Source organism: Seriola lalandi, unplaced genomic scaffold (genome assembly GCF_002814215.2).
Source record: "Seriola lalandi dorsalis isolate HSWRI2012SDOR001 ecotype SW California unplaced genomic scaffold, Sedor1 jcf7180002054777, whole genome shotgun sequence".
Taxonomy (NCBI): Eukaryota; Metazoa; Chordata; class Actinopteri; order Carangiformes; family Carangidae; genus Seriola; species Seriola lalandi.
The window spans coordinates 327,131-340,422 of record NW_019525330.1 but is presented as its reverse complement, the minus strand read 5'-3'; the positions used below and the strand labels follow the sequence as shown (position 1 = coordinate 340,422).

The window sequence follows — 13,292 nt, the reverse complement described above, 5'->3', positions numbered from 1 at the left end:
CAAAGAGGAAATGCCTCATACGGAGAATAGTGTACAAGATGTTCGGATATTTCCATGAACATAATTAAAGCAGTTCAGTTATAATATATATTGTCTTACATAACAGGCAAGCAATAAATCCTACCTTCATGAAAGTTATAATGTTAAGTTTTTCTAGAAACTGTGTTAAAGAGGTGTTGATTTCACTTTAAGATAATTTTTGAGGCTGCAATTTGCAAGTCGTTACAGCATTAATTCCAAATATTCTGTTGTTTTAGTAAATTTTGTAAAGTGCTTTAATATCAAACATGGAAAGGACACAAAAGACAGAAATCATGGTCCAAAAGTAAAATATTTTAAAATTATTTTGTATATTTTCAAAAAAAAAAAAGATCTTTAATATTCAATTCACTTTCTATTTATGTAGTGTAGACATTGCGTGTTATCATTATCATTATTATTATTATAAGTAGTATTAAAGCTAGAGAGACTTGAAAATGGTCAGTTTATTTCAGTTGGTGACAAAAGGTCAAAATCAGAGGATGTCCACCACAATATACATAATTCCTAACCCTTATAAAATATATAGGCATGCATGTAAAAAAAAAAAAAAAAACCTACATGCATGAACAAAGCATTAACTTGGTGAAACTGCGCAGCCTTGCAAAAACAAGAAAAGTGAGGGAAATATTTTCAGTCAGTCTAACAGGCAGCATCATGACAGGTACACTGAGTCAGTCACAGCAGTCAGTGTAAGGACAAGCCGAAAAACACAGCTAAACATGTACATGTACAACAATGCACTCAGTGAAAGCCCCAAATGCAAAGTCACATTATATACAATGGAGAATCACTCTATGTACAATGTTAGAACTTTTTTGGCACACTTAAAAGATTTATTTATTATTTATTTATTTTTACCACAAACCACATTAACTCCCATTAGTACCATAGTGGTCAACCTCAGAATATGGTCCATTAAAGGAGGTACTTGTATCCTAAATTGCTCCTCATCATGTTGCCCTATTTTTCTCTAAATATAAGACAAAGCTTCACAGATATGGTCCAAAATACCTACCTTTTCTAAAATTTCATAAAATCACATACAGTAATAGACAGTGATATAGTGTGCATTGCCATTGCTGATGGTTTTTCTTCAGATCTGTCATAAAAACCCTAAAGGAATAGTCTATATGATTTCCCTGTTAAATACATATAAATTCTCACATCACTTTGTTTCCATAGCAGCACTGACAAATGGAAAAGTCTGTAAAACAAAGTGCTCAGTTCTTTTTGCAATAACACATCTTCTATTAACACATACTTGGGGATTTTGGTCAAATTATTACAACTTGTGGTGTTATGCTCAAGCTAGATCCTCATCCTCATCAATGAAAGGGATGTCCAGGTCATCAAAGCTCCCGTTAAAAGTCTTGCTGGTGACCTGGGGCTTGTCGGTTGGGGAGGGGTTGTCTTGGCTGGGCAGGAAGCACATGAATTGAGTAACATCTGTCTTCTGTCCTGATGTGAACCCTGTCTGTTCATCATCTGCCTGAGCCATCATACTTCTGACTCTCTGCGCCAGGTCAGGAGGTTTATGCGGGCAGTCAGGTTTCTGGGTTTTTAATCGCATGGTCACCTTTCCTGGCAGTAGAAAAATCAGATTAGTCAACATAATCTGGTGAAATCAAATCAAATTTATTATCACAATTACACCAGTGACAATGAGTGAATTTGCTGGATATGAGCATCCTGCAACCCAAGTTTAAAGCTGGGCTAGGCTGTCATTTTTTGGCATCAATAGTCAAAAAATTCCATCATCAACTTTCAGCATATTGAAATTCAAGTGATCTGAGAGCAAACTAGACCCCTGCACCTCCTCCTGGATCTGATTTCAGGCTTTAAAAAATCTAACCCGTGAAAGGAGACTGGCCAAGCACAGATCTTTTCAGAGAGAGAGAGAGAGCATTCCTATTGGCTGTTCCATGAATGCAGATACGAGTGCACATCCCTCGAGATGGATACGTGCCAATATCAGTGAAAGGTATCAGAGACAGCGAGAACTTGCTGTACTTCTCCTGGACAGGTAACAGGCTGCTAACTTCATTTCCCTATAATATCTACATGTGTTGTAGTGGTTGGTTGTGTAGGTAGGTTTACCATGAAAGCAGGCAATGAGTGGCTATGTTGAATGTTGCTAATAGTTTAGCCTTCTGCTAACCGTAGCCAAAGGCTCATTACTGCAGCTGTGTTATTTGTGTTGCTTGCATGTATAAACGTGCATATGCCCATGAGGGGGAAGATGCAGGAGGGTGCCTGCATTTTCAAATTCTGCCCTTTTTTTTTCCAGATTTCTGTCTAACCCAGCTTTAACACAATAAATTAAAAAGCTAATAATAAGATAATAATAATAAAATATAAATAATAATAATAATAATAAGGTGCAATTTTAATATAAAGCACAAAATATACAAAAAATATAGAAAAATATATGCATGTAGCAGCATGATGGAAAGAATGATCCCTGGATTCTGTGTATATGTACATATGTAGATAGTCGTGTAATGAGAGCAGAGTACATATACAATACAACAAGAGCAAGCAGCAACTGTGAGCTGTGAACAGGCTGAAGTTGACTGGTAGACTAGGATAACTGTATTAAATGGTGGTGAGAGCGTGGGCGGATGTAGTGAGTGGTTGTGTTATTGTAGCTTTTAATGTAGCTATGAGCTTTATAGTACATGGACTTTGTGAACCACAAGTTCCTGCGCTGGTTTGACCACATTGCTTAATTATGGAAACAGAAAATAAAAAGTAACTGTGAATGGGGCCAGTTATTCCAAAGGGAGCACATATGATTTAAGAGAATATGGAGTGGCTGAACATGTACTCTCTTGTGACAACTTTCTCGGGGCCTCAGTATGCTTCAAACAAAAGTGCTTTTGGATTTTTGAAATGTGTCCAACCTCATCTGATGGCAGAAATGTTTATGGTTGTTCTTTATGGCCATGCTTGGTGGAACAAAAAACTGGCTGTCATAGAGAGTTACAAGACGCAATCGTTGTTTCAGATATGGGGATAATGGAGTGCACTTCTGGAAAATACTTTCTGGGAAAGTTTCACAGTGTTTCACTGGTTTGTGTCATAAATGAAGAATGAAAAATGAGATCTTGAGAAGAAGACAAATCCTCACAGTCATGCCCACTTGTCATGTCATTTTAGCTCATATAACTGAGTGTATCAGTGAATGTTTTCAAGAAGAACGTGTGAGCCTTTATCTTTACTTGTATGATTCATTGTTCTGACACTACAAGGACACATGAGCGGCATAAGAGCTCTGCAGGATGGCTCGCTTTTTCCCAACCTTTTCAGTGTGGCCATTATGAGCAGGTATAAACACTTTTGCCATTAGTTGTGGTCGGACAACATGTTGTACAATTTTTCCTTGTTTCTGTCATTCATTGGTGTAGATCTTCTGTCTGCACACACAGAGGCAGAAGCTACTATCATGATGATATAATGTCTGATATACTGTATACTATAGTGACATACGTATTATAGACATAAAACAAAAACAATATAATGACATTATGTTTATGAAGAGTTGTTTTCTTAAACCCAGAGGAAGGTGAAAATACCTTACCTCCCTACTGACCTTCCGATTCCAGGCTCCTCAGGCGGTCTTCTAAACTCTCTGTGCTCATCGACGATGATGAGTCCAGGTTGTCGTTGTCAGAATGTTCCTGCTCCAGGTCAGGTAATGTGCAGGCCAAGTCCACCCTGGAAATAACAATACAAGATATTATTATTCAAGCTCATTTCCTTTTAAACACACTGGGTAAAGTGCATTTTATGCTAATGAAAAAAATATCATCTCACTTTTCTTGCTTGATGGACTTGATCCTTTCGATGAGAGTCTTCTCTGTTTCATCAGTGTGTGTTTCCTCTGGAACATCTGAAGGCTTTTCAACAATCTGCACACAGATCAGTAATATATGCTGGGTGAAGACGCTGGCTCCAAAACACATGAATTTTATTCCAAAAGTGGGCTACTTTCTACCTGCTACCTGCAGAAAATGTGTTCTGTGAGGTCACAGTGACCTTGACCTTTGACCACCAAATTCTAATCAGTTAATCTTTGAGTCCAAGTGAATGTTTGCACCAAATTTGAAGAAACTTCCTCATGGGGTTATTGTGTTGACAAGAATGGGACAGCTGGACAGATTGATGCACGGACAACCTGAAAACATAATGCCTCCAGGCCTGGCTGTAGTCAGCGTGGAGGCATAAAAACTGGCCTTGTAATGTCCTCTCACCGTGTTTTGCCTCCTCAGTTTGAGCTGATTGACAGCCAGGGCCTCTGCGTATTCCAGCTCCTGGATATTCTGCATCTTCTCTTTGTAGCGTCTGAACTGCTCAGAGATCAGGATCTCCACGCACCTGCAGACGACAGCGTCAAATATGAATGCCCCTCCAAAAAAGAAAACAACACAAAAGAAAAAAACGACATTCATCTGTGGAAATGCATACGGTGGATATAACAAGAACACAGACAGTGTTATAACAGCAGACATGAAAAATAAGAAAATACAACTTCTGTGACTGTGGCTGTGGAGAGTTACATTAATGTGCAATACAATTACTCACTGTGTAGTCTTGGACACATCCTTCATACCAAGGAAGGGGTCATTAGCATCAGGAGAGCGCAGAATGCAGGGGGCAAACACAATAGCAAGAGAGCTTGGTGACATCTTATTGTGCTCTTCTTCCTTTGCAACCCTAAAAAGACACACAGGTCAAGATCTCTCTGGATTTGTCTCACAAACATATTCACACAAATAATAATAAAAAATCTTCCTACCTGACAAGGTGAAAAATGAGCCGCTCTAATGTGTTGTAATTTGAAGGAGGGAGTTCATCAACCTTTTGGTACACAGCCCTTATTCTCTCAGCTTTCTCTGGCAGCTCTGTGGGCGAAAAAAAAAAAAACAGAGATCAATAAATTTTATCAACTTGTCAACGTGAACATCCATATTAGACATTTTTAGCTAAAATTATGATAATTTTAATTGATCAAGAAAAAAAATTAATCTGCAATGTTAAGTTGCAGTTTCTCCAACGTGAGGATTTGCTGTTTTTTTCTGTTTTATATCACATTTTTGTCAACTTTTTTTAATTATTGTATTATTTTATGTAATATAGTTTTCTAAACATCTTTGGGTATTATATTGTTGGTTGGACAAAACAAGACATGGATACATTACCCTGCATGCTGGGAAACTGTGATGGGATAATTTTATTCACTATTTTCTGACATTTAATTGAGAAAATAATCAGTGAAATAATCAAAAATAAAAATAATTAGATGCAGCCATAATCATAAGGCCGTCTTCCAGTAGTACCTCACATGAGAGGACTGGTGGTGCTGGACAGTGAACTGGAAAGTGGACTTCGGAAACTCTGCCATCTTGTATTATGCAAAATAATCACACATCATTTCCCTCCACGCCATTGACTGTGTTTGTATATATTATTATCTATAACAGTATAAAACAGCTCATCCATCAGGAATGTATTTGTGCAAATGCAAGATAAGGGCTTATAACCAGTTTATATTTGAAAATACTATCAATATTTACACACCCACGGCATGCAGAAAGTCGCTGTAGAGGGAAAAGGTCATGAGGGGGTCAGGCAGCTCTCGGAGCCATCGTTTCACCAGACCTGTGGTGGTGTGGATGGGATAATTCTCCAAACATGCTTCCTCAGGATCTGATGCCACAAGACAGAAAACAGAGATAAAACACACAACAAAATGTAGCATTATTTTATTTGTATTTCAAATCACCTTTCAGTCTATATAGTCTGGAGACAAAGGATGTGATAATAGAATTTTACCATCACAAATGACAGAAGTATAGAATTATAATTGCTTAAAAACACAGCATACAAATTATCAAATGTTCTAAGTTTTAAGTTATTACCTTCCTTAATTTAAACTTGAACTATAGACAAAATAAATAAGTAAACATACAAACTAAGAGAAGAGATAAGACAGATAGAATATGGGAAATTGAGACATTTTAAGTGCTGATGTAATTTTCTCCAACTTTTAAAATTCACAGGAACCTCTGTTTATTGGTTATGACTTTGCTTGCTCGCCACCAATTATGGCAATTAATAATACAATGAACATCATATCATGTGGAACTTGAACTAGCGGACTGGATTTTTTGGATTCCCAAGATAAAATTCTGAAATTTCTTACTGGTCTCCAGAATCTGGTGGAGCTCCCTTGCTCGACAGGTTGAGCCTGACTTGCGGTAAATGCCCTCAGTGTAGAGGCCATTTAGCTCCACATGCAACAGCAACATCTCCACCACCATGGGCACAGGGTTGGCTTTACTGGTGAGGACACACACCTGCACCCCAAAGTGAAGGGAGCCTGGCACACTGTCATCCTATCACATGGAAAGACAATAAAGGAAATATGAGAGATTCATGGACACTGGGTCTTGAGGAACTGATGTTAAGAGACATAAAAATGTCCTTTCCTACCTGCCTGGCGCACCGTGTTGAGCAGTCTGTGATGATTTTCTTCAGGCATTTCTTGTGACATATTAACTTGCAAGCTAAAATAAAAAACAAGAAAAAATGAAGGAGTTAAATCTAATTGTGTACCTCTTCTATATTTTTAAATGTCGTTATATTTTGTGTTCTTGAAGGTCCTTGGACTCACCACTGCACATGTAGGCTTTCTCCATACCCCAGATGTAGGAGCCACACAAGTCACATGACTGCATAATGTTCACCTGGTATGTGCTGAACAGGTGATCCAGAGGACTATCAGGCTGTAGACAGATGTACAGACATTACACTGGGATTTTTTTACCTAGATTCATAATGAGGAAACTTAATACTGGATGAACAGATGACCATATAAAACTTACACATTTGTCCTTTTTCCTCCTCTTCTTTGTCGTCTTGGTAGCCTAAGAGATGCCAGAAGTGAGATGCATGACTGAGGCAAGTGATAGTTTATATTGCCAAAGTGGTGATTGACTGAAATTCCCAAATTTACCTTGGACGGTTCAGACTCCACTCGTTTTATTTCGCCCCTGATGAAGCCGTCCAGCACAGACTGGAACAGGTTGACCACCAGTGAGACTTCTGCCTTCTTCTTGGGTGCAGCTAGTGTGTTCACTTTGTTGTGGTAGCCTTTCATCAGATCTTTGTAGGCGATTTGGGGCTTCTGTTGGTAACAAAGTGCCCATGGAGAGCACAGTGAGTCACTGTTTTTACTTTCAACCGCCTTCATTTGGTTTGTTTGTGAGAATTTAGTAGCAGGCTTTTGGAAAATGATTTCAATATGACACTTAAGTGAGACATGTTAGCAAAATGCTACTTTTTCTCCCCTAGATGAAGCTTTGAATTACTTCCTCATACAGTGAAAGACATTGACTTACCTGCACGGAGTACATGCTTTTGATGGTCTCTCTGAACTGCATTGTGGCTGTCAGGAAGATGCTCTCTGTTGGAGACAGCTCCTTTATTCTTGATCGAAGTTCATTCACCTGACAACAAAGGTGAGGAAAATATGAATATGAGTTATACAGGATTAATCAAAAATGATATACAATATTTACTGTCCATCTTGTAAAGGCAGGTTTAATTATTTTACAAAATGATAGAAATCTGTCTGAGTGGGGGCAATAATGACAATAATAAGGAGAAAAAGAGGAAGACAGGTTAATAATGAGACAAGATAAAATAAATACATAAATATGACATTATGAAATAAAAAATCATATGAATTTCTTCTTAAAAACTGTATAAATTGAATGAACTCTCGGCTATATGAAAACCATCATATCTCCCTTTATGTCTGTGCCCTCAAGCTACAGTTACAGGGACAACTGGCACAGACCATTTATCTGAAAACTAAAAACATAAAAGTGCACAGTGAAGTGCAAAGAAGTTATATATGTGTTAGCAATCAGCTGTCCTTCTCTTTTCCCTCACCTGGTTTCCGAGGAACTCATCCAGGTTTCGCAGCTCCTTGGAGTCAGTGATCTCTCGGTCTAGAGAGGTGTTCCACTCAATCGCCCGTGTGGCCCGGCTGATTCGAATGGTGGGGTTTCGATTATCCCTCTCGCTGCTTTGGTTTGGCATGTGATAGTGATGTGGAGTGTACCTGGGCAAGGTGACTGTAGGTGAGAGAGGGAGAGATAGCATCACTAGTCTGACGTGAGAATCAGACACCAAACACTGTACAGGATACTTTAAAATAGACGTGTCATGAAGACCAAAGTTTGATAGCAGTTGTTGCTGAGTAAATAACCTCCAGATGGCAGTAGACGTAAAAGTGTGTTTACCAGTGATATATGTTAGTAGTACGAAGTTAAGTAAACACCAATCCAAAACACAAACACCAAAATTATATTTACATGCATAAGGGTATAACATCTTCATTGTTTCCTTTTTTCCTCTTTCCAACAAACCTTTCCCTCAAATTATTCACGTTTATGCTTCAGCTTATCCAAAGTACATTATATGTGTACATTTAAAATATCTGTGCTGTACAAGTTAAGGCTACTGTTTTGTGGAATCAGCCTTTGAAATCCTTTGGTTACCGGTTTTATCTGATGGAGAGTCATTGCCTGGGGAAAATTTGGGTGCCCGTTTCCGCAGGAACTTACTGAGAAACCAAATCCTGCAGAAGAGACAACTTGTGTAAATTTCATGCAGCATCATAATCAGTCATGTTAATAACAAATAGCTTGGTTCTGAAAAGTCAAAACCCTGAATAATTTCCTCATTATTCAACTGAGTGAAGCATTTTACTTCTCAGGGGTTGTGAGTTGTGATTGGTTAGTCCCCTGTTGTCCTGAGTCCTCATTGGCAGTCCTTGACGGAAGGCTGAACCTCGACCCATCCGGTTCTGCTGGTTTCTGCAAAAGTATTAAAACATAAACATGTATTAACTTGAAATATAACAGTTGTCAATGAGAAAAACTAAAAGACTGGAAAACCAAATGTCCCAAGTAACAGAGTTAGTCCTCTTTCCCCAGCATGTTCCCCTGCAGCGACTGCACCCATCTCTTCAAAAAGGCTTCCCACAGCTCGCCCACAACCACACCACGCCCCCATAAGCATGATAAAATATTAGCATGATAGTCGTAGTCCTTCCCCATCTTTATTTATCATGCAAAGCTGCATAATCTCTTGCTGTCACCTCAACTTTTACCTTTTTTTCTTTGATTAGTATGAGCGAAATTAGTTCCCATTTTAATGGCTTCGTTACTATCCTCATGTTTTATGTGCCCAAACAGGTTAGTAAGACCTAAACAACAAATGTACAGATATTTCCCATGTTTATCTATTCATTATTAGATGTGATTGGCTCTGTACACCAGTAGTATGATTTTTTGTTGATGTAATGTTAACATTATTTGAGGTACAATGATTTCTGCCATCACCTGGTGAACATGGGTTCAATAAATGGTAAAAGTAAAGCCATGGTTTGATAAATCAAAAGACTGTACAATGTTCTATAATCACACTCATGGATAACTTTTGGCGTGCATGTACTATAAACATAATCTGAATGAGAGAAAATGAGGCAATAAGCTAGAATTGTTGAGGCCACGATGATCAAACCCCTGTCTTAACTGTGAAGCAACAAAAAACACACTAACATAAACGCAATTCACCACATTCTGCAGTGAGTCTAATCTGAACCTGCTGACCCACGGCTCATTTCGGTGAAGGGACCAAAAAAGATCAGAAATGAGCTTTGGAAATAGCTTTAATATTTTCTTTCTGTTTGGAAGCAACAGTTTGTTTTTTATTTTCCTGGATTGCAGAAGAGAAGTGCAACATTTCATAACAATGAAACCTTCGATCCATGTGGGGCACACACATGCAAGGCCTGCATGCACAGGAGAGTCATTGTCGGTCAAAAAATCCATTCGGTCAGTACCTTGACCCGGACATCCACACTACTGGCCGAGCTCTTCAGACTGGCCAGATGGGGGCTGATGGGAGGCAGTGGAAAGCTCCAGTACTCGCTCTCCTTGGAGCCCCCAAAGTTAATCATCAAACCGCTGCGGGCGTAGGCTAAGCGCCGCTTGCGTTTGGGCTGCTTGCGGAGGCGCACCCTGACCTAATTGGGCCAGGAAAGGTGATGAGGCACAGACTGGGAGGCCTTCTTTGATTCATGTGTACCGAACCTCCATTCATGGCTTTGTAGGCTTCACATAAGTTTTCAGTACATACAACTACAGCACTTAGAAAAACCAAAACCAAAATTATTTGTTGTAAAAGGAAAACAACAACTATGAAGGAAAAACTAGTTCAAGATGCAGTCACACTGCTTTGTATTGTCTAATAACACAAGGTCAAAGGTTACCTCATTGGTAGAAGGTGAGCTGTCAGAGCCTGATGAGCTGATCTTGGACAGTTCATCGGCAGACATGGACTTCCCTTTGCGGCTGATTTTCAGATGGAAACAAGAGCAGAACTGTGTATTATTGTGGGACTAAAATAAGACACTTTGCATTTACCGGTAATAGCATCAGGATATACATTTTAAGATGTAACAATGTTATCATGAGATAGACACACTACACAGAAAAATAGAAACACATGTTCAGATTATTGAAACACAAAGAAAGCTCATTATTGAAAGAGCTTGTTGCATATATGATGGCTGATGAATCCAGAACCTGAGAAACTTACTAAAACTCATCTTTCCTATTTTCTCTGCGTCGTACTTCCGGACTCGATTCGTCTGTCGGTTCGCCCTCGCTCTGTCTTCCCCTCCACTTCTCGGCCTTCTCCTTAATGCCCCCCATGTCTTTGTAACGCTGAAGCGAGCTGCTCGTAGAGGGGCTGGTGGAGTGATCATCACTGCCAACTTTAGTGTCCAGAGGGAGGGAGAGGGGTCTATTCAGAGGCGGAGGGGATCCTCGTTTCTCTCTACTTTGGTCCCTCTGTGCAGACTGGCCATTGACTGAATCGAGCTGCTGGTTCCTGCCGGGGCTGAGCTCCACCTTATGCTGCCTCTTTAACTCTTTTTTGGTCAAGCTGTCATGTAAAAAAAGTTACATTAGACTGGCATCAAAGCAATTGTATCCATAATATAAATGGTAATGGTTTATTATCTATTCAGAATCTAATTTTCTTTGAATAACATTCTGTTGCATATAACCCACTGAACACAACATTTACTGTCAGACAAACATGTCGAATTAAAAATGTGGCGTTGAGAGTGTAGAGTGAAAGATCAATCTAAAGTGTGAATTGAAATCTATGCAATCAGTGTAATGTCTAAGTGCTGAGTAAAGGCCCTTCAATCAAGTTGCAAAAACTCCTGGATGTTTTTTGACACTGAGCATGTGGCTTAAAATGAACATAGCTTTTTCAAAGTTTAACACATTCAGCCAAACTGTGCTTATATATGTGGCTTTTCTAAGTGCTGTAAGTCAGTCAGGTTGGGTAAACAGCGCGCTTACATGCTGCACATTAACACAGTGCGCCTGTCATGTTATGCTAACGAAATGGACTCAATATTTACACTTTACATGTTCAGATGGAGTCTATAATACAGGGTATGTGTTGGCTTCTACTCTAAAACAAGTTCACCTCTACTTGAGTGACATGTTTATTCAACAGGAGCAGCTGGTGCTCCTACAGTGCAAACAGTATAGTTGTATGTATACCTGTCCCGTCCAAGCCGGGTGTTCGACGTCTCCTTGTCATCCTCCTCCTCACACTGCTCCTTTGACCTCTTTAAGGAAGTCCTCCAAGCAGTCTGGATCACTGTAGCAGCTCGGTTGTGATTCTCATAAAACTCACGCCAGCTCCTCTGAAACAACAGAAATCCTCGGTCAACTTCTGTCGGCTGTCATGTTTGTTAATTCATTTTTGGTCACTTTATCCAGTTTTAACTCTGAAAATGAATACTATTATAACTAGTGAAGTTTCATATACATGTATGGGTGAATTGGTAATGTCACAATATCTACCACCAATATCTGTCTAGCAGTCCCCCTAAGGAGATTTCTGAAAGTATCTTTTTTTATCTAAAGCATGTTTTAATATAAAGTGTACCTGTATTATTAATGTGGCGTCTCTCTTTTGCACAAAGTGCAATCTTATCAGACAGGTACGGAACCAGCGCTGCAGTATGATGATGTGACGCATCACCTCTTTGTTAAGAGTGTCTTGGAGCAGCTGCTTCTCCTTCTGCTTGAGGAACACCTGAGTAGATGAAATGGAGGCATACAAAGCACGAGATGAGATCAAAGAAGGAGGCGCAGTTGTCCTGTGTAGTCACTATAATGTTTTACTGTGTACATTACTGATGTGACTTTTAAGTGCACTTTATGTAAAGCATGAAATGAGCCCTTTCCTGTTTTTAGTAGGTGACAATAAAGCAGTTTACTTTAAGAGACATTTTAATGTTCACAAAAGTCCTGCATATCATGTCATTTTAGAACAATGTAAATCCAAAACCCATTACAGAAACACAGGTAAATGACCCCAGTGTCCTGACCATGGCAACACTACTTTTATCCTCTGGCCATTCTAATACACAGGGCTGTACTGAGCCATAATGATCGTCATAAAATACTAAGGATATAATTAACCTTGGTTTTTCCTATTTGGTAGGTGGACTTATCCAGTTTCATCCTCTCAAACAGTTTGGTTATGTGCTCAGGAGTTGCCGTTGCACCTTTTGGGAGCAACATCCTGAACTTGTCAACAAATTCCTGTTATCAAGAGAAAAACAGTATAAGAAATGCAAGTTAACTTTCTTCTCACTGACATACAAGTGTTAGTTGTCTGTTTTATTTCAAATTCCTTATAAATATTTAGTATGTCTGGACATTTATATTCATCTTACCATAAATGTGTATTTGGCACTGTAGCCAGACTTCTGGATGTGAACCATCTGCAGCATGCCTGTGTACCTGATTTGCTGTAGCACAAGTTCATCATCAAAGTGCAGCTCCTTCTGTAAAAACAACATTTCCACAGGGATAAACTGTGTTAGCCAGTCCAGCATGTAGGACTAAATTTACCAGGACAATGTGACAGATTCATACACGTTACCATTTCAGCGTTGGAGCGAACACAGAAAATGAAGAAAGGGTCCGCTTTTTCAATCGTCTCCATCAGCCTTCTTAGTGAGGCCTGTGTGATACATCAGGTGCAGTGAGTAGTGGTTGATTTAAAAAAAGCAGACTATGAAGCATTAATTATTCTTTTACCATAAACGTATAGTTTGGACAATTCCTATTTTCATG

The 13,292-nt window shown here is 39.1% G+C and overlaps 1 protein-coding gene across 7 annotated transcripts in view; it reads right to left on the bottom strand.

Annotated features, from left to right (window-relative positions):
• Positions 1-470: 470 nt before the first annotated feature.
• Positions 471-13,292, bottom strand: part of myo9b (myosin IXb) — a 28,289-nt gene continuing 15,467 nt past the window's right edge. For 2 of the 7 annotated variants that reach the window (XM_023425392.2, XM_087179046.1), the window contains exons 18-41: positions 13,099-13,179; positions 12,890-13,000; positions 12,633-12,755; positions 12,094-12,243; positions 11,703-11,848; positions 10,720-11,067; positions 10,391-10,472; positions 9,962-10,144; positions 8,824-8,930; positions 8,613-8,692; positions 8,002-8,186; positions 7,446-7,553; positions 7,061-7,231; positions 6,930-6,971; positions 6,719-6,830; positions 6,538-6,611; positions 6,248-6,440; positions 5,623-5,751; positions 4,841-4,946; positions 4,627-4,758; positions 4,296-4,419; positions 3,859-3,953; positions 3,635-3,759; positions 471-1,623 (exon numbers count right to left, since the gene is read on the bottom strand). In XM_023425392.2, the coding sequence (XP_023281160.1) occupies positions 1,346-1,623; positions 3,635-3,759; positions 3,859-3,953; positions 4,296-4,419; positions 4,627-4,758; positions 4,841-4,946; positions 5,623-5,751; positions 6,248-6,440; positions 6,538-6,611; positions 6,719-6,830; positions 6,930-6,971; positions 7,061-7,231; positions 7,446-7,553; positions 8,002-8,186; positions 8,613-8,692; positions 8,824-8,930; positions 9,962-10,144; positions 10,391-10,472; positions 10,720-11,067; positions 11,703-11,848; positions 12,094-12,243; positions 12,633-12,755; positions 12,890-13,000; positions 13,099-13,179 (3,285 nt within the window). In that variant the 3' untranslated portion in view covers positions 471-1,345. Of the gene's footprint in view, positions 1,624-3,622; positions 3,760-3,858; positions 3,954-4,295; positions 4,420-4,626; positions 4,759-4,840; positions 4,947-5,381; positions 5,447-5,622; positions 5,752-6,247; positions 6,441-6,537; positions 6,612-6,718; positions 6,831-6,929; positions 6,972-7,060; positions 7,232-7,445; positions 7,554-8,001; positions 8,187-8,612; positions 8,693-8,823; positions 8,931-9,961; positions 10,145-10,390; positions 10,473-10,719; positions 11,068-11,702; positions 11,849-12,093; positions 12,244-12,632; positions 12,756-12,889; positions 13,001-13,098; positions 13,180-13,292 lie in introns of those variants that run through there. The other 5 variants (XM_087179047.1, XM_087179049.1, XM_087179048.1 and 2 more) reach the window with 5 other exon arrangements.